The 18,654-nt window shown below is 49.0% G+C and overlaps 2 protein-coding genes across 2 annotated transcripts; both read left to right on the top strand.

Annotated features, from left to right (window-relative positions):
* The first annotated feature begins 7,051 nt into the window (after positions 1–7,051).
* LOC139835693 (uncharacterized) lies at positions 7,052–7,722 on the top strand. The gene is made up of 3 exons (XM_071825555.1): positions 7,052–7,149; positions 7,221–7,310; positions 7,390–7,722. The coding sequence occupies exons 1-3, from the start codon at positions 7,090–7,092 to the stop codon at positions 7,720–7,722; spliced, it is 483 nt and encodes a 160-aa protein (XP_071681656.1). The 5' UTR covers positions 7,052–7,089.
* Positions 7,723–8,555: 833 nt separating this feature from the next.
* Positions 8,556–11,348, top strand: LOC127306849 (uncharacterized). The gene is made up of 4 exons (XM_051337557.2): positions 8,556–8,685; positions 9,307–9,492; positions 10,229–10,325; positions 10,881–11,348. The coding sequence occupies exons 2-4, from the start codon at positions 9,328–9,330 to the stop codon at positions 11,135–11,137; spliced, it is 519 nt and encodes a 172-aa protein (XP_051193517.1). The 5' UTR covers positions 8,556–8,685; positions 9,307–9,327; the 3' UTR covers positions 11,138–11,348.
* The last annotated feature ends 7,306 nt before the right edge of the window (positions 11,349–18,654 follow it).

The following is an 18,654-nucleotide window of genomic DNA, read 5'->3' as shown; positions in this document are numbered from 1 at the left end:
GCGCCGCGCTGCGCGCTGCAAAATGGAGCATCCGACGGAGATGCGTTTTTAGCGCGCCAACACGCGATGCATTTTGGCGCGTCCGGCGGGGCAAAATTCGGTCCAACGCCCGACATTCGTTTACAGCGCGGCGGAAGGAAGGTTTAGTGCGCCGACTTTTTGCGCGCCTGTTGGAGATGCTCTAAGACACGTAGATGAGTCTTAAGTTGCGAGCAGCACGTCTAATAAGACACGTAGCTTTAGGATCTTTTCCTCCCGTCTCTCCTCTCAGCCGCCGCCTCAACCCTAGCCCCCTCCAGTTCATCCTCGTCCATAAATTGATTCCCCCTCCTCCGGTCGGCTTCGCCGGCGTCAGGCGGAGTGGGGAACCCGATCTATACGTGGAGTTTCGAATAAAAGTATTGTTTTCATTAGATTATGTTAGGATTTTGGTAGCCGCCTTCTTGTTGGTTTTCCCTCAATGGAGATGGCATCGTCTGCAATAAGTGATCTTCGGCCTTTCGTTCGGCGACGAGATCTTCTTCCCGGCGTCAATGGTGGTGTTGAACAATCACAATTTTCTAGGTATGGGCCTTCGGATCTTGCTTCGCCAGATCGATTTTGGATCTTTTGTCGGTGTTGCCGCAAGGAGGATCATCCTTGCAGTTTTTGTCCCGGCTGCTACGTCCTCGACAATGGTGATTCGTACTCTCGGCTCTCCATCGACGATGATAAAGTTAGTCGGTCATTATTCACTGGTGTTGGTACTCTTGCCGATGTTGTATGACTGATTTAATGGTTATGTGCATGCACGCAGTCTTGGCATTGCGGCTCAAAAAATTATGGGAGAACTTTCATCGGTATCTACAGTTTGATGATTCGTTATCTATCTTTGGCCGCCTTCAAAAGAATACAAGATTGTGTTCTGTAAGAAAAAGAAATTGAAGACCTCGAAGATTTGTTACTATCTTTTAGACTTTATTTTGTAATCGTTGGAGTCAGTTCATGTATCTCTACCATGTACTATTTGTTGCTATAAATATAGGTGGTACTGATTGTAAAAAAAAGACACGTAGCTTTAGCTCCGTTCAGAGCATCTCTAGTGGAAGGTGCAAATTTGGACGTGTATATCTCTATACACAGTCGATTTCTCTTCCGGCTCCTCGTCATACACCAGCTAGGAAGCGACCCTCATGGCTAGCTTTAGAAATTAGGGCATCTCCAACGGGGCGACCCAAACTGCACCCGCGCATCCGGATGGGTCGAGTCGGACAAAATCCCGGCCCAACGTGGGGACGCACCGCAAAAGCGGACGGCCGCGGCGTCCGAAACGACGCAAACCCGACCCAATTCTGGGCTAGGTTTGCGTGGCCGCGGATGGCACGCGGCGTCCGCTCGCGTCCGGGCGCTGGTCGCCTCGTCTCCCTAGGGCCCACCTGTCGGTGACCAGGGAGGCTATTAAATGGGGACTGGAGGGGATCTGGCCCTCCACTCCAGTCCCCACTCCACTCCCGCAGCGAAACCGTCGCCATGGCCCCGAAGCGACGGTTCGCTTCCGGAGCCAACGGCGATGAGGCGAGCAGCAGCCGCCGTCGTCCGCCGGCGCTGCGGCCTTCCGGCGGAAACCGAGGCGGCCTCCACATCGGAGAGGCCGCCCGCGGCGGCGCTGCATTGCCGCAACCACTGCGCCTGCTGCTCGAGCCCAAGCCCGAGTCCTCGGAGGAGGACCCGGACCTCCGCGCCGTGCTGCTCATCTCGGCGGCGGAGGAGGACGCGAAATGGCCGCACCTCCATGCGGCCATTTGCACCTCCGAGATGGAGGAGGCGGCGCGGCGGGAGGACGAGGAAGCGGAGGGCTGGGAGCTCTACGCCCAGGCCCGCCAGGCGCGACGGGAGGAGGAGGAGGCGGCGCGGCGGGAGAAGGCCAGCGCCGCGCCGATGAGGAGCGCCGCGAGCAGCGGCGGCGAGGAGGCCAGCGCCGCGCGGAGGAAGCGGCGGCGCCGCACGGCGGGAGAGAGGCAGCAGCGCCTCAGGGAGGAGGCGCTGCTCCGTGCGCCGCCACTACTTCGGGTGGCTCCGGACCCCCACTCGGCCTGGGAGGAGGCCCTGTGGTCTCCGTGGCCGGAGTCCCCGACGCGGTCGAGCCACAACAGTGCCTCGCCGCCCGGGGACGTCGTCCACGACGACGACGTCGCCGACGACGCCCACAGGGGCTAGGCGGCGCACCGGCGGCGACCGCGCCGCCGACCAAACCCTAATAGAGGGTTTTTAGTTTAAATTTAAAAGCCCATATAGGGGCTTCTTTTGCTAGGTATTTGCCCAAAATAGGGCTATGTACAAATTTGCCCAAAATAGGGCATATGTTTAATCAAATTTGTTTAGATTTGGCATTTTTCTTTTGTTTTGTTGTTTCTCCGATTATGCGCTGCGTTCGCGCGTTGGGCGCAGCGCGCGACCCAAACGGACACACGGACGCGGACCGCTGTCCGCGTGTCCGCTTGGCCACCCAAACGGGCCAAAACGAACCGCCCAGCGCCCGTCCGTTTGGGTCGCGCGGTTAGAGCATCTCCAGCCGCGTCCCCCAAACCGCGCCGGATTGAGCGTTTGGGGGACATGTTTTGTTCGTGCCGCCTTTGGGGGACGTCGCTCCCCAGCCGCGTCCCCCAAACGCCGCCCCCAAACATTTAAAATACGTTTTTTTGGCTTTTTTATTTCAATTTCCACAAACTAATACATAATTGGGAACGTGGTTTACACGAAAACACAGTTAGGCACATGGTTTTCCACAAACTAATACATAGTTTGAACCGTCGTGGACACAAATATAAAATTTTGCAAAGAAACTAAACCTAACTAGGCCGTGCATCGAAGGTTTCCTGTGTTCGCTGCTAAGAAAGAACACTCGAGAGCACACCCAGTCACCTAAACTGGAAAATCCAGCGGGAGGATGGTGCCCTTGTTGGTTCTACCGATGAGGCGAACATCCAGAAACCTCCGTGCACGTGTTCGCTGCGAAGAAAGAACACTCAGTCGTCCTCCTCGTCGGTGCTGTCGCCGTGGTAGTCCCGGCGGCAGCGCGTCTCGTCGAAGACCTTGACGCTCATGTCCCTGTCGCCGAAGTAGGAGAACAGGAGGATGAAGCTGGCTTCGAGGCTGTGGTGCCGCGCGAATTTCTCCCAGCCGATGTTGAGGTACATCTTGCCGCGCGCGTCGTAGATCACGTCGACGATCCACCGGTAGTAGCCGCACGCAGCATCCCGCAGATGCATCGGCGCGGGCGGTCGTCGCCGGCGACGTAGTCGGCGAAGGAGTCCGGCAGCCTCTGGATGCCGCGCGGGTCGCCCTTGAGGACGAGGACGAACTCGAACCACACGTCCGGCTCCACGTCCATCTCCGACGATGAAGCCGGCGGCGTGGAAGGCGACGGTGAGCGTTCAGCTCTGCCGCTGCCACGACCACGACCACGACCGCGAGGTCGCCCTCCGCCTCTACCAGACATAGCGTCAAGTCTTGTTGAGATGGTGGCGGCTAGGGTTTGGGAGAGAGGCGCTAGGGTTTGTGTGTGAGAGGAACGATGAGAGGCGGCCTTTTATAGGCCGGAGGGAGGCGGAGGAGCGGTGGCGCTCATTAACGCCGGCACGCAGAGCTAGGCGCGACGGGACGCATCGCTGCGTCGTTGCGGGAACTGCATCGTCGCTGCGTCGCTGCGGGAACTGCACCGTCGTGACGCAGTCGAACACGTGCACGGAGGTTTCTGGATGTTCGCCTCATCGGTAGAACCAACAAGGGCACCATCCTCCCGCTGGATTTTCCAGTTTAGGTGACTGGGTGTGCCCTCGAGTGTTCTTTCTTAGCAGCGAACACAGGAAACCTTCGATGCACGGCCTAGTTAGGTTTAGTTTCTTTGCAAAATTTTATATTTGTGTCCATGACGGTTCAAACTATGTATTAGTTTGTGGAAAACCATGTGGCTAACTGTGTTTTCGTGTAAACCACGTACCCAATTATGTATTAGTTTGTGGAAATTGAAATAAAAAAGCCAAAAAAAAGTATTTTAAATGTTTGGGGGCGGCGTTTGGGGGACGCGGCTGGGGAGCGACGTCCCCCAAAGGCGGCACGAACAAAACACGTCCCCCAAACGCTCAATCCGGCGCGGTTTGGAGGACGATTTGGGGGACGCGGCTGGAGATGCTCTTAGGAAGGAAATAGGGGACCGTGCCACCGGTGGACGCAGCAGGCAGCGTCGAATGACGGCACGAGCAGCTTTTACGGCGATTTGCACAAAAATAACCCAAAAGTTAAAGAAAAGCACACACTGACCCTCCGACGAAACTATTTCACCAATCTAACCCTTTTGTGTGGCGCCCCTCTCATCGGTGCCACACATGCCAGTGTGGCGCCCCTCCTGCCGGCGCCACTCTCCCAGCCGACGTGGCACCTTCGACGCTGAGCTGGTGCGCCGATCCGACGTGGCAGCATGTGTGGCGCCCCTCCCATCGGCGCCACACATGCCAACTAATATCACCTGCTGGGTCGAAAACATCCAGGGGCTCCGGACGTCTGGGACTTAGCCGTTTTGGCGAGGCTCTACGTGTGGCGCCGATGCCACGGGCGCCACACTAGCATGTGTGCCGCCGATGCCACGGGCGCCACACATCCACTTAAGTGTGGCGCCCGCGCCCGCCCCAGCCCGACCACACCTCTTCTTCTCTCTTCTTTCTTCTCTGCTCCCAGGAAACCGCCGCCGCCGCCCGCCTCCCCTTCGGCCCCCCCACCAAATCGACCAAGGATTCATCAGATCTATCCGGCCAACTTCTTCCTCATCCATTCCTCAAGGTATTCCCCTTCGATTCCCTCCGATTCATCCACTAGTGTTGGTGGATTTGGTAGATTTGGATATGAACCCTAGACATGGAAATTTATGTTGGTGGATTTGGATATGAACCATTGATATGGAAATTAATGTTGGTGGAATATACATTGTAGTATATGTGTTTGAACCAAAGATTTGTTGGAACCCTAGATATGAAATTTTACATGTATGTGTTGAAATCCTATGTATGTATGTGTTGAAATGTCTAATATTTGCCTAGCAAATGCATTGAAATGTGTTACATATGCCTAGTATTTGTGATGGAATAACTCATATTTGTTAGGAATGCCTAGATATGAATGTATATGTATGTATATGATGTATGTGTGATGGCTTATTTGGATATATTCTCATGTATGTGTTGCTCATATTTGTTATGAATGGCTCATAATATGGTGTATTTGTGTAAACATGTAGGATGGTGTGGCTCCTAGATCAAGAGTATGACAGGGATCACCGAGCTGTTCATATGACGGAGAGGACAACGGATCTTCACCCTTTGAAGATTCGTTACCATGGCACAGTGGATATACCGTATGACGAGAGGTACACAGAGCACATCGAGCCTACCGGTCTTCTCCCGTTCATATCCCTTGTAAGCCGTGGGGGGCCGAACATGAACGCCGCGGCACTCACCGCTCTTGTCGACCGGTGGAGGCTGGAGACGCACACCTTCCACTTGAGGGCCGGCGAGATGGCCCCTACTCTCCAGGATGTTTCCATGATCCTTGGACTACCTATTCAGGGCGAGCCACTGTGTATGAACACAGCTTCTGATGGGTGGCGCCAGCAGATGGAGGCGCTTATTGGCAGGGCTCCTCCGCCGCCAGCAGAACCAAAGGCGAGGGCTCCCGCCGGCGTGTCTTTCTCTTGGACCAGGACTAACTTTGGAGAATGCCCTGAAGGGGCCAACGAGGACACTATCAGGACGTACACCCGCGTGTACTTATGGTACATGATTTCGAGGACTCTCTTTCCTGATAGTGGGGGGAAGCTGGCCCATTGGTGTTGGCTGAAGGCGCTTACGGTGTTGGAGCACCGGTGGAGTTGGGGAACAGCGGCACTTGCCTACCTCTACCGACAGGTGATGATTTGTTCTATGTACTATTTTCCTATAGTAGTGTGCTAGACAAAGTACTAACCAAATGTCTTATGTGCGCAGTTGGACGAAGCTTGTCGCCGGACTGGGAGCAGGACTGGGAGCGGCGGTATTGGTGGATGCATGCTCCTACTTTCCGTATGGAGCTGGGACCGCCTATCAGTTGGGCGGCCTAGGACACTCACCGAGAGGCCATGGCCTCATCACCATGAGAACCTTGATCGGGAGCCCACTTGGGCATACCTTTGGGACAATGTCTCTGAGATGACGAGCGATCCAATGGTCATGTACATGCAGTACACTGCGGAGTTGGACACTCTTATCGCTGAGCAGGTAACCGATCACTCTTTTGCAATCCTAGTTTTCATTGATTCTACTGGCATGTTCTAAATTCTGAGATATTTGTATGCTGCAGGTGGAATGGGAGCCATATGGTAGCTACTACCATATTGGCGCCGGGATGACTGACCTCAACCACAAGTGCACGGAGGAGGCGCGGTTCTGGCGTATGCGCTGTCCACTCATATGCATGTGGCTTGTTGAACACCACCAGCCGCACAGAGTGATGAGACAGTTTGGGCTGTATCAGGAGTGCCCACCTCAGTGGCAAGACACGGACAAGGCGCTTCATAGGTAAACTTCTGGCATCATGCAATGGAAGATTCTTGATAGAAGAGGTAGAATATAACTTGTTGATTCTTGCAGGCTTGATAGGCAGCGGCAGAGGAAGATCACAAATTGGCCAGTTCATCATAGCGGCCACGTCGCAGCGTTCCTACACTGTTTGGAAGCAACACGGAATGCTGGCCCTGAGGAGATTGTGCCTCACGACTTGGCCGCTTTCAACAACTACCTCGAGTGGTTCCATGAAAACACGCGTATCGAGTTAGTGAAGCACGCGTATGCTGAGGACATCTTGGACGACCCCATCGAGTTCGATGAGGTTGCGCAAAGCCAGCATGACACCTTTGCTCGCAGAGGGAGATCGACTTCTATTGCTTCCGAGCTGAACTTCGTGGTAATGGATTCTCTCACTAACTAGTACATCATCTAGATTGCCATGTGCTCGCTTAATTTGTGTATGCTATGTTTGTCACAACGGACGGAGATCCAAAAAACAGCTCACGAGTGCGAGATTATGTGGGAGCAGAACGGGAGAGATGAAAAGCCTGTCGGACCGTTGCGGCATTTCATTAAGGTATGATCACCAACTTTGAATGTACGCTATTATGTTCTGGTGGCTTTGTAACCATGAGTTTGATGATGCAGAACACTGCACGAAAGATGCGGCGGTTAGCCAACTTGCTAGGTTGCCGCGAAGGCGAAATTCCTACATCCTCCTCTTCTGAAGAGCGGGAGGTATAGACTATTTTGTTGCTGTCAAACATGTTCTTACTAATTTCAACTTTTGTAATCTCATGTCTTCATGTTTGTGAAGATTCCTGACGACGAGGAAATTCTGAGTCAAAGCATACCTCCAAAGCATACCTCCAAGCAAGCCCCACGGTCAGCTTACCAGTTGAAGCCAAGGGGCAAGGGTCCAAACCGGTACACTCCGAAAGATTATGTCAACCGAGGAAAGAAGGTTGTCACTGAGGAGGATGAGGGGCCGCCGCGGAGATCATCTTTGTCGAGGATGAGGAACGACGAGCCGTTATCTTCAGAGGAGGAGGAGCAGGAGGAGCAGCAGCAACAAGAGCCACGGCAGCGGACGAAGATGATGGCCGTCCGGAAGCAGCCCGCGAGGACGGCACGTCGAGGACGACACTAGGATGTGCTACGTGTTGTTGTGAACTATATCTTCATAAGTATTGAGTTTTGAACCCTATGTCATTTGGCCGCCATGTCATTTCGAACAATGTCTGTAATGCTACTTGTTGTTTGAATTTACTTGCTACGATGTAGACTACATCTTCTGAGATTGCTACTTGTTGTGTATGTTCTGAGATTGCTACTTGTTGTGTCCAATGAAAACTGTTGGAGTTTGGTAGGATTTTTCATGTTTTTAACACAAGTCAATGTGTGGCGCCCTCCACACTGGCGCCACACTGCACTGTGTGATGCCCACGGCATCGGCGCTAAGCCTTAGCCGTTTTGGCGAGCCTCTATGTGTGGCGCCCTGTGGCTAGTGCGCGCCCTCACTGCCTCTCCAGCGCGCGGAAGGCCACGGCAGCGGCAGTTGACGCGCACGCGCCGGCCGACGACGGCGCGCCACCCAGGTTCGGGATCTGCTCATCCCTGCTCGATTCTGCTAGCCTAGCCCCTACGCTCCGCCCTGCTCGTGGCCCAGCCCATCCTCTCCTCCCAGCCCCTCCTCTCCTCCAGTCCCTCCCCAGTCCCCTCCCTCTCTCAATAGGGCGCGCGCGGCCGCCGGCACATCTGGCCGCACGGCGTGGCGGCCGCCGCCCCTCCCTCTTCTCTGGTTCGATCCGGGGACGGTGAGCTCGGATGCGGAAACGTACCTTTGCCGGAGGGGCGGCGGCGGCGACCTCGGAGGAGTTCTTGGCGCGGGAACGAGGCACAGAGGAGGATTTCTTCGCGCTTCGCTTTTGCAGGAGGTGGATCGTGGGAAGGATGCACGACGGTCGGTATACACGAGATGGCAAACGCAAGCGCGACCAGGCCAACTGGCGAGTAAATCGGCCTCTGCCCTCCTCCCCGACCTCGCCCTCCGCCCGCCGATCTCCCGAGGCCAGCGACCACACGCGCAGAGTGGACCCCGGCGGCGGCGCAGGTAAGGCCTCCCTCCCCACCCTACCTTCCATGGCGCCTCTCCTCCCTGGCCACCCTCCTCCACGCCCTCCCGCCCGTCCTTGTACCTCGTCCTCCTGGCCGCCCCCCTCCCCGTCCGGCCCTGACCCTAGATCGCGGGGAGGACAAGAACGGCGGCGGCGGCCGACTGGGTGGTGTGGGGACTACAAACTCGGGCTGCCGACTTGTAATTGTCGCGCTGTACAACCAATTTGTTCTCGTCGAGCTCGCCTCCCCACCCGTGCATCTCGCCGGCGCCATGCTCACCTTGGTCGCACTCATCTTCATTCACTTCTTGACTAGCCCTTAATGTCAGTTAATTTGGAAAACCTAGTTGGAGTTCATACATAGAAAGAACCAGTGCAAGCACATGATTATCAGGCAGATACAGATGAAACGAACTTCAGACAATTCGTAGCGCAAGAACCGGAAGTTGCACTAACATCAGAATATCGCATGTTGCATGATATTTTTTCTTGCATAATCAGAGCAAATTCGAAGTACAGCTGGCACTTGTCCAGGGACAGTTTGCTGCGTGGAGCTTGAAGCTTCAGAAACATCAGTGCAGCGCTCATTAGCTGAGGGGTTATTTTCCTTTTTACAGAGCTCTTAGCCTTCAGAAGAAATGGGAGGTGGAGAAAAGCGAGTGGTGTTTGTCACGGTAGGGACTACGTGTTTCGATGCTCTTGTCAAGGTGGTGGATTCTGAGGAGGTCAAACAAGCACTGCTGCAGAAAGGTTACACTCGCCTTGTGATTCAAATGGGCCGAGGAACATACGTGCCGACAGAGGTAACATTTCTCTCCATATCGCAGCCAATTTTCTTGGTCTGGTTTTGTTTAGCAAACTGCACCTTTTAGTCAATGCAGTATTTGTGATCAAAATCGCAATCCATGAGGGGAAACACTGATGATGTTTCGCAATCCCTTCTGCGAAGGGTAATGGGTTTTTGATGGTGCTTGTCAATCCTGAAATGGGCATGGTATCTTATGAACTATCATTTATAACTGCTGCTTTGACACTAGATAAATCGTTCATTACTTGTGGAAAGATATTGCATGAAGAGAGGTGGTCCTAGTTGTTTTTCTTATAATCTCCTAATTGTCTGAACTTTTCGACTATCTGGCAGCTAAAACATTCATAACATAGGCATGTTACAACCAAAGCTCTTGGTTCTAACAGCCAATGCTGTTGTACCTATACAATGGCATTGCAAACTCCACAGAGTGCTTGCTTCCCTGAATCTTCAATAGGCTAATTCTTTTCAACTAGAACAACTGGTCACTAGATTAAATACTTTCATACATTTGTGTTGCCACAACAAATAAATTTACTCTTCAGTAACTGATAACCTTCGTGCTTGGAGCAACTTGATTGTGCTCTACTGCTATTATAACATTAATAATTAATTAAATTTATCTAGTTGGTGTTTCTAGGCCCATGTTGGTTTATGTGGTCTATAGATTGACATTTTGGTGCAAACTGTATGTACGAAGCATGATTTTCGTTTATTCTTCTGGAATATAGGCTTCAGGAAATTCAGATCTTCAAGTTGAGCATTTCACTTTTTCACCAAGTATTGCTGACTACATAAGAGAAGCATCCTTGGTCATCAGTCATGCAGGTGATGATCAAATCTCAATAATAGATCTTTTGTTGAGAAAAAGAAAATAGTTGAAGCAGATTAATTTTTTATGGTGAATGCTTTGCCTATATATATATTGGTTGTTCTAATAATATTCTCCAGATGAAATTGTATGCCCTAAGCAACCTCTTATTCACTGATATTTTCGCAGCCCTTAAACCTGTAGAAATCTCTTATGGATCTGTAGTTTCAACCTCAAACTACTTTTGTGACAAGAATGAATAAGTGCCACAGACTAGCATTTCAAGATATGTCCTTTACTAGGTGGTCGTTGTAGTGAACTGTATGTTTCCTGTGAATATTATGGCAGCTGGAAATGGGTGCCTACTGAATTGCCATTAGTCATTTTCGAGTAGTGATCATGGAATCAGGGCTTATACTTGTTACAGTTGTGTAGTCCCTTGGAATGAAACTTGCTACACTTCAGAGTAAGAGGATTGTGGAAATAATATGCTGTCGGCTGTTGCATTTTAGCGACCTCCACTTTCAGAAAATGCACTCCAAGCAATTGTTCAGTTAACTTATTGCTGACAGGTTCTGGAAGCATATTTGAGACGCTGCGACTGGGCAAACCTCTCATCGTTGTTGTGAATGAAGATCTGATGGACAATCACCAGAGCGAGCTAGCAGATGAACTGGCTGAGAGGAATCACCTTTTCTGTGCCCATCCACAGACGCTGCTGGAGACCATCGAGGCGATGGATCTGAATGTGCTCCAACCTTACACGCCAGGAGAAGCGAAGCCGGTTGTCGCACTGATCAACAAATTTCTTGGCTTTCCTGTCAGTTGATGATAGTCCTTGTTTCCTCTTCATTGAACACAGTTGTGAAGCATGGAGTGATTAGTTGTTGGCTAGCGATATGTGAAAATGACAGATGGGGCGTTGAGCCAAGATCTCAACGACGTGCAGATGTAGTGGATTTCATTTTGTAAGATGCGATTTTAGAATACTGAAATTAAGTAACCACGGAGTCAAGTGCAGAGTTTGTAGTTTTTCATTATTATTAGAGGTCTTCCATGTGAAACCATCGGACGAAACATATTTCGTTTCTAATCAACACAACGAAATTGGCAAATGCTAATGAGTGCATGAGAACATATCTGCTCTGCTAATACCGGAGCTTATGGGGCGCCTGATATTTGGTACCCACTTTTAGAGACTGTGAATGTTTAGAATACCGACGTATCAGGTATTTCCCATGTTAGAACAACATCAGATCTAAACTGAAAACATAGGTTATAAGAGAAAAAAGATCATGTGCGAATAGTAGCTAAGCTGAATTGACATGTGGATCTATTATCATTGTTGGTACTGAATTTGTAGTTTGTTTCTTGAGTTGTGCTTTGATTCTGTATTTGTAACTTTGAAGAATGTAGCATACACCAGGTTCCATGTACTCTGGAGTAGTACTCTCTAAAAATTCTCAATATGTTAACCGAGATCGGGATCACCGCTTACATCACAAGCCTGGACATATCAGATACATTATCTTTTTTTAAGGAACTTGTGAGTTTTATTTATTAGGCAATGATATTCTTACGATCCGCACCAGATTGTGTATTTTCGACATTTCTATTTTTGTCCGCTCATACCTACATTTCTGTTGGATTTCACCATCGGTTATTGGTTGGAAAGAGCTAAGAACCACAAAGTTTCTGGGAATTAGGGACTGAGAATTGACATGGACACTAATTCACTGAGAATTATTATATTAATTTTTAGTTTACTACCAGACCCTTTAATTGCATCATGATAGCTATGATTTATAACATGGTTTGCAGCTGAAATTTTCTAGGTGCACATGAGGCTGCAACCGACCAAAATGTCTGGACCGTTTGATTGCTTCAAGATCCATGCTAGTAATGAGGTTCCAATTGAGATTATCCTAGTTACACATGAGTTGCCTTCGCACAATATGATTATTGCTTAATTCATGCAATCGTGCTAGTTATAAGAGATTTGATGATATTGCGTGACCCAGTTAACCATAATTAGTCACTCCCAGACACCCCTCGAGGACTCCTCGCTTCCATATCCACACTTGGTCCAAAATATTTACTAGCTTGTACAAAACTATAAATGGAAAAGAAAGATAGACAACTAAAGAATCAAATGCCCACTAATAAGTCAATATATCAAACACCACAAACGCTCATTCTCCCCCTTTCTTCCTCTCACCTAGCTAGAGTTCCCTAGTCGCACCCCCTCTAATACCGGGCCGATCCAAGGCCGCTCCGCCGGATTATCCGGCCGGAGTTGGTTGAGGTGAAGCGCCGGAGTAGCTAGGGCTAATTTAGGTTTAGTTCTTGCCTAGTTTTTGCTTTACCCTTGTGGATCTTGGCGTCATGCCCGTAGGGAGGTGGCGGTGTGGAGCTCGAGTTGCTCTCTGCTGCCTGCGGTGGTGCTGCAGCTGCTCGTGGTGCTCTGGTGGTCGGAGCCGGAGACGGGCGGCGGCAGAACTCCGACAACCTCTTCAATAAAGCTCTCTTGCTGCTCACCGGATCTGGGCGATTTCGTCTTGGTATCCCCTCTCTCAGGCCACATTGGTGGTGGAGATGGTGAGGGTGAAAGTGCATGGAGCCCCCATGTGTGGTTTGGTAATTAATGACAATCCCTATGGACTAATGTTTGCATTGAGTTATATTTGTAGGAGTTGTCCATAGGCAATTCTTGAACCATTTGTTGGCTTCAAGGTTGCAATAAGAAGAAATTGATGAAGGATATCAAGTGTCAAGTATGTCTTGAAGATGAAGATGAAGTGAGCCCTCAAGTTACTTCAAGACATCAATATGATGAAGAATGAAGAATGAAGTGCAAGTTCAAGATTAGCCAACTCGAAGAGTTCATAAGCTTGAAGCTTGCCATGGAGAAATGAAGTGCAAGTTCAAGATGAGCCATCTCGAAGAGATCCTTTGCTTGAGTCTTGCCATCCATATGGTGATCATGGATATGTGAAGATGCGCCGAAGAAGAAGCTCTCCCATGGTGGATTATGGGGGAGCAATCCACATGGTGGTCATGGTTATGTGAAGATGCGCCGAAGAAGAAGCTCTCCCATGGTGGATTATGGGGGAGCAATCCACAAGACTTCGTCAAGCAAGCACAAGCAAGAAAGGCGTTCCATCTTGTTGAGGTCACGATCGTCGTCATCGAGCTCAAGTGGAATGCGCAAGTATAAGGTTTGCTCTTGATAGAGTTTCTTTCTCACCGGTCTCATAGTGTAGTTGGAGACCGGTTTATAGTTTAGTTGTCGTACTATCAAGAGGGCTCTCGAGTGAGTAACTCGATCGTATCGTTCGGAGAGAGCTCAAACCTTTGCATCCTTGCATCATCTTTCTTGGTTGTTATTTGGACCTTATCCATGTGATGTTTTAGAGCTTGTGCTTATTCTCATGACAAGTTCTAGTTCACCGAAAACGGATTTCGCATAGATCACTTGTTGCGTTTTCGAGTTTGATTCATCATCTTTCCTGGTTTTTATTTGGATCTTATCCATGTGATGATTTAGAGCTTGTTCTTATTCTCATGACAAGCTCTAGTTCATCAAGAATGGTTTTTGCACGGGCAACTTGTTGCATTTTCGAGATTGGAGGTTTTACCGGTATGTCTTTTTTAGATAGGTCAAACCTTTCATCATTTGTTTCTATCCTCCATTGTTGGACTATGATGGTTTCCTGCATGATCTTGTAGAGCTTGTTCCTAGCTTCAAAACAAGCCCAAGATCATCAAAATCGGAGTCCGGATGCTAAAGTTATGCCCGTTTTAGTTTTGGTGTTTCTGCAGTTTGCCAGGCCGGATTTTCTGGGCCGGATATTTCGGAAATATCCGGCCCCCTCGAAATCGGCTAAGGACCATAAGAAAAGCAGCTCTGGACAGGGGCCGGACTTTTGGCCGGATTTTTTCCAGGTTTTGTCCCTGAGGCCGAATTATCCGGGGGGCGGATTATCCGGCCCTTACTTAGGTCGGATTATCCGGCCCTGGTTTTGCCCAACGGCTCGATTTTCTTGGGGGTATAAATACCCCCCTTCTTCCTCCTTGGGCTGTTGCTTCTCTCACTCTCTCTCTCCTCCATTGTTGAACTAGAGAAGCTTGCACTATCTCTCAATCCCTCCATGATTCTTGCCCCCATTTGAGGGAAAAGAGAGAGGAGATCTAGATCTACATATCTACCAATCATATCCATCTCTTTGTGAGTGGAACTCTCTAGATCTTGATCTTGGTGTTCTTTGTGAATTCCTTTGTTCTTCCTCTCTTATTCCCCCAATAGCTTTTGTAGCTTTGTTGGAATTTGAGAGAGAAGGACTTGAGCATCTTTGTGGTGTTCTTGCCATTGCATTTGGTGCATCGGTTTGAGTTCTCCACGGTGATTCGTGGTGGTGAAAGCAAGAAGGTTGTTACTCTTGGGTTCTTGGAACCCTAGACGGATTCTACGCCTTTGTGGCGATTTGTTGGGAGCCTCCAATTAAGTTGTGGATGTGTGCCCCAATCTTTGTGTAAGGCCCGGTTTCTGCCTCGAAGGAAATCCCTTAGTGGAACCGTGACCTAGGCCTTTGTGGCGAGGGTCACCGGAGATTTAGGTGAGGCGCCTTCGTGGCGCTCGGTGTGTGGTGTGAGTACCGCATCTTGGGGTGAGGCCTTTGTGGCGTTGGTGTGCATCGAGCAACCACACCTCAAGGTGAGCCTCTTGTGGCGTTCGGGAGCACTAAGCCACCGCACCTCTCCACCGGAGATTAGCACTCGCAAGAGTGTGAACTCCGGGATAAATCATCGTCTCCCGCGTGCCTCGGTTATCTCTATACCCGAGCTCTGTACTTATGCACCTTACCTTGTGATAGCCATCGTGCTTGAAGTTATATATCTTGCTATCACATAGTTGCTTGTATTGCTTAGCATAAGTTTATATATCTTGCTATCACATAGTTGCTTGTATTGCTTAGCATAAGTTTGTATATCTTTCTATCACATAGTTGCTTGTATTGCTTAGAATAAGTTGTTGGTGGACATAGGTGAACCATAGTATATAGGCTTTGGGCTTGACAAAGTAAACGCTAGTTTTATTCCGCATTTGTTAAGCCCATCTCGTAAAAGTTTTAAACCGCCTATTCACCCCCCCTCTAGGCGACATCCGTGTCCTTTCAATTGGTATCAGAGCAAGGTCTCTCATTCTTAGGCTTCACCGCCTTGAGAGTAAAGATGTCGGTTAGGGGATTAGCGCACAATAACTTGTTTATATTTGATGGCACAAATTATGATCTATGGAAAATTTATGTGCTTAATATTTTGCGTCGGATGTCCCCGGACATGGAGCGATTTCTTGACATGGGTTTTTCTTCTCCTAAGGATCCTCAAAATTTATCTCTTGAGGAGGAGAAAAACTCTTGTCTCGATGCTCTTGCTTCTCGTGTGTTTTCCACTGTTGTGAGCAATGTAGTTACTTCTTCAATCATGCCTTTTGGGAGCGCTCATGAATTATGGACAAAGCTTCAAGATAAATATGATGTGTCCAATATTATTGAGGATGATTGTATTGCTTCCACTTCCGGCCGTGATGAGTTCTCATCTTCATCCACTTCACCAAAGTGTGGTAAGACACAAGAGGAAACCAAAGATTCTATTGGTCAAGACAAGATCTTGAAAGGAGCCTCAAGTAACTCCTCATCTTTATCTCACGGTCCTCATATATGCCTTATGGCCAAGGGTTCCACGGTACCTCCTACCATGGAACCTAATATGTCTCGTGGTGATAAGGATGAGGATGAATATGAAGAAGAGGATTGGGTTGTCTCTCTACGCGATAAGGGTGAGAGCGTATTCAAGGTTATTTGCAAAGATAAAATTGCTAGCACTCACTTCTTTGAAATCTTGACTACCGCTATTGAGAGCCAAAAACTTATTTGGATGCATGAGAACACCATTGATAAAAAGGGTGCTCTTGAACGAGAGTATGCCAATGATGTAGCATCCTTAAAGAATGATCTTGAAGAAGAACAAGATACCGTAGCCTCTCTAGAGGAGCAACTTGAAACCCTTGAGGTGTCTCAAAATGAAATATTTGCTAAACTCACTAAAGAAAGAGACCATGCTAAAGCTAAATTAAAATTGCTTAAAAATGAAAAGTCCAAAGTTGGTGTTGGTCATGATAAACTTGTTAAGGATCTAGATGATCTAGACAAGGCCCACAAGGCCTTGGAGAGCGAACACTCTATCCTCACCAAGTCATATGAGCAACTACAAGCTTCATATTTAAAAGAGCATGCTATGTTACCCTCTCTTCTTGATATGTCTTGTGATGATGCTTGTGCTACTAACTCTACTTCTTGTGAAGCATCTATCTTGAAGGAGAATGTTGAGCTAAGGGCTCAACTTGATTTGCTAACTAGCAATTATGGGAAATTGGAAGAAAATCATGGAAAGCTTTCTAGCTCCCATGAGTATCTTCTAGCCTCTCATGATAGGCTAAAGTTAGCTCATGAGGCTATCATATCTAAGGCAACACCTTGTGAGCCTCATGTGGGTACTAGCACTACTACTCAAAATGTTATATTGCCATGTGCTAGTCCTAGTAATTCATCCACTCATAATATTGCTAAATCTTGTGATGAATTATCTTCCTTGCCTTCATGCTCTAACAATGAAGGTTCTACTTCCTCTAGTACTTGTGTTGTTACTAACCATGTAGAGGAAATCAAAGAGCTCAAGGCTCAAGTCACTTCTTTGAAGAATGACTTGGTAAAGAGTCATGAAGGGAAATGCAAACTTGACACGATGTTAAGTGTGCAACAATTCCCCAATGATAAGAGTGGACTTGGATTCAAATCCAACAACAAGAACAAGTCCAACAACAACAACAACAACAAGAAGGGCCAATTACAAGTCAAAGACCCGGCCAAGATTGTTTGCTTCAAGTGCAAAATTGAAGGGCATCATGTTAGATCTTGCCCTTTGAAGAAGAAGCAAAAAGGGGAGCGGCCTCAAGATCAAACTCATATTCAACCTCAAGTTGAAGAAATGTCACTTCCCAAGAAGAATCAAGCCAATGCTCCCATTGTGGAGAAATCTAGTGCGAAGAAGGAGAAGAAAAGAACTTGCTACATATGCCGCGAGAAGGGCCACATCTCCTCCTTTTGCACTATTGGTACCTGTTATCACCAGATTTTGGTCAAATCAGGAGGTGGGCTGTTAGAGAGATGGGCTTGGAAGATTACACGTGGAAGATCTCTGAAGCGGCCTTGCACGAAGAATTTGGGCTAGATTGCCCGTGTATCTTTAATTATAGTAGATTATATCTTAGATCAAGAGTTAGAGTTTGTATCGTGCACGATGGGATATTCCCACGTTAGAAAGTCCCTTGGACTATAAATATGTATCTAGGGTTTATGGAATAAACAACAACTCACGTTCAACCCAAACAAACCAATCTCGGCGCATCGCCAACTCCTTTGTCTCGAGGGTTTCTATCAGGTAAGCGACATGCTGCCTAGATCGCATCTTGCGATCTAGGCAGCACAAGCTCCACGTTGTTCATGCGTTGCTCGTACTGAAGCGTCTTTGATGGCGAGCAACGTAGTTATCATAGATGTGTTAGGGTTAGCATAGTTCTTCGTATAACATGCTTACGTAGTGCAACCCTTGCATGTCTAGCCGCCCTCACACCTATCTCAGGTGTGGGGGCGGCACCCCGCTTGATCATTATTTAGTAGATCTGATCCGTTACGATTGCTCCTTGTTCTACAAGGATTAGTTTAATATCTGCAATAGTTAGGCCTTACAAAGGGGGGGAGGATCCAGCGGCGCGTAGGGTGGCGTTCGCAAGTCCTAAACAGGATGTTCCGAGGATCAACTTCATGTTGGTTTTTAGGCCTTGTTTAGGATCGGCTTACGATCACCGTGCGTGGCCGCGAGGCCCAACCTGGAGTAGGATGATCCGATTATGCGGTGAAAACCCTAAATCGTCGTAGATCTCATTAGCTTTATCTTGATCAAGCAGGATCACCATATATTCGTGCACCCCGTACGAATCATGGGTGGATCGGCTCTTTGAGCCGATTCACAGGATAACCTGAGAGCCGATCGAGGCTCGTATTTAATGTTTACGTGTATGCCATGCAGGAAACTAAGCGAGGCATCCCCATCACCTTCCTGACCAGGTATAGGTCAGGTGGCACGCCCTTGCACTTCGCATCGGACGTGTGACCAGAAGAGCATTGCGGGCCGTCGCTCGGAGGGGTCTCAGCCAGCCGCAGCTCTAGGCTCTTCCCGGCTCTACCGTGTTGACAGTCGCTGCCCGCCGGTGGGTTTTGGCAGTCA

Source organism: Lolium perenne, chromosome 2 (genome assembly GCF_019359855.2).
Source record: "Lolium perenne isolate Kyuss_39 chromosome 2, Kyuss_2.0, whole genome shotgun sequence".
NCBI classification, from domain to species: domain Eukaryota; kingdom Viridiplantae; phylum Streptophyta; class Magnoliopsida; order Poales; family Poaceae; genus Lolium; species Lolium perenne.
Note: the sequence above shows the minus strand (reverse complement) of the source record. Positions and strands in the feature narration are given on the sequence as shown.

Coding starts and splice junctions, on each gene's coding strand:
- LOC139835693 (XM_071825555.1), top strand. CDS start 7,090: ATGTGGGAGCAGAACGGGAGAGATGAAAAGCCTGTCGGACCGTTGCGG. Junction 7,150..7,220: donor CGTTGCGGCATTTCATTAAG/GTATGATCACCA, acceptor TTGATGATGCAG/AACACTGCACGAAAGATGCG. Junction 7,311..7,389: donor CCTCTTCTGAAGAGCGGGAG/GTATAGACTATT, acceptor ATGTTTGTGAAG/ATTCCTGACGACGAGGAAAT.
- LOC127306849 (XM_051337557.2), top strand. CDS start 9,328: ATGGGAGGTGGAGAAAAGCGAGTGGTGTTTGTCACGGTAGGGACTACG. Junction 9,493..10,228: donor GAACATACGTGCCGACAGAG/GTAACATTTCTC, acceptor TCTGGAATATAG/GCTTCAGGAAATTCAGATCT. Junction 10,326..10,880: donor CTTGGTCATCAGTCATGCAG/GTGATGATCAAA, acceptor TATTGCTGACAG/GTTCTGGAAGCATATTTGAG.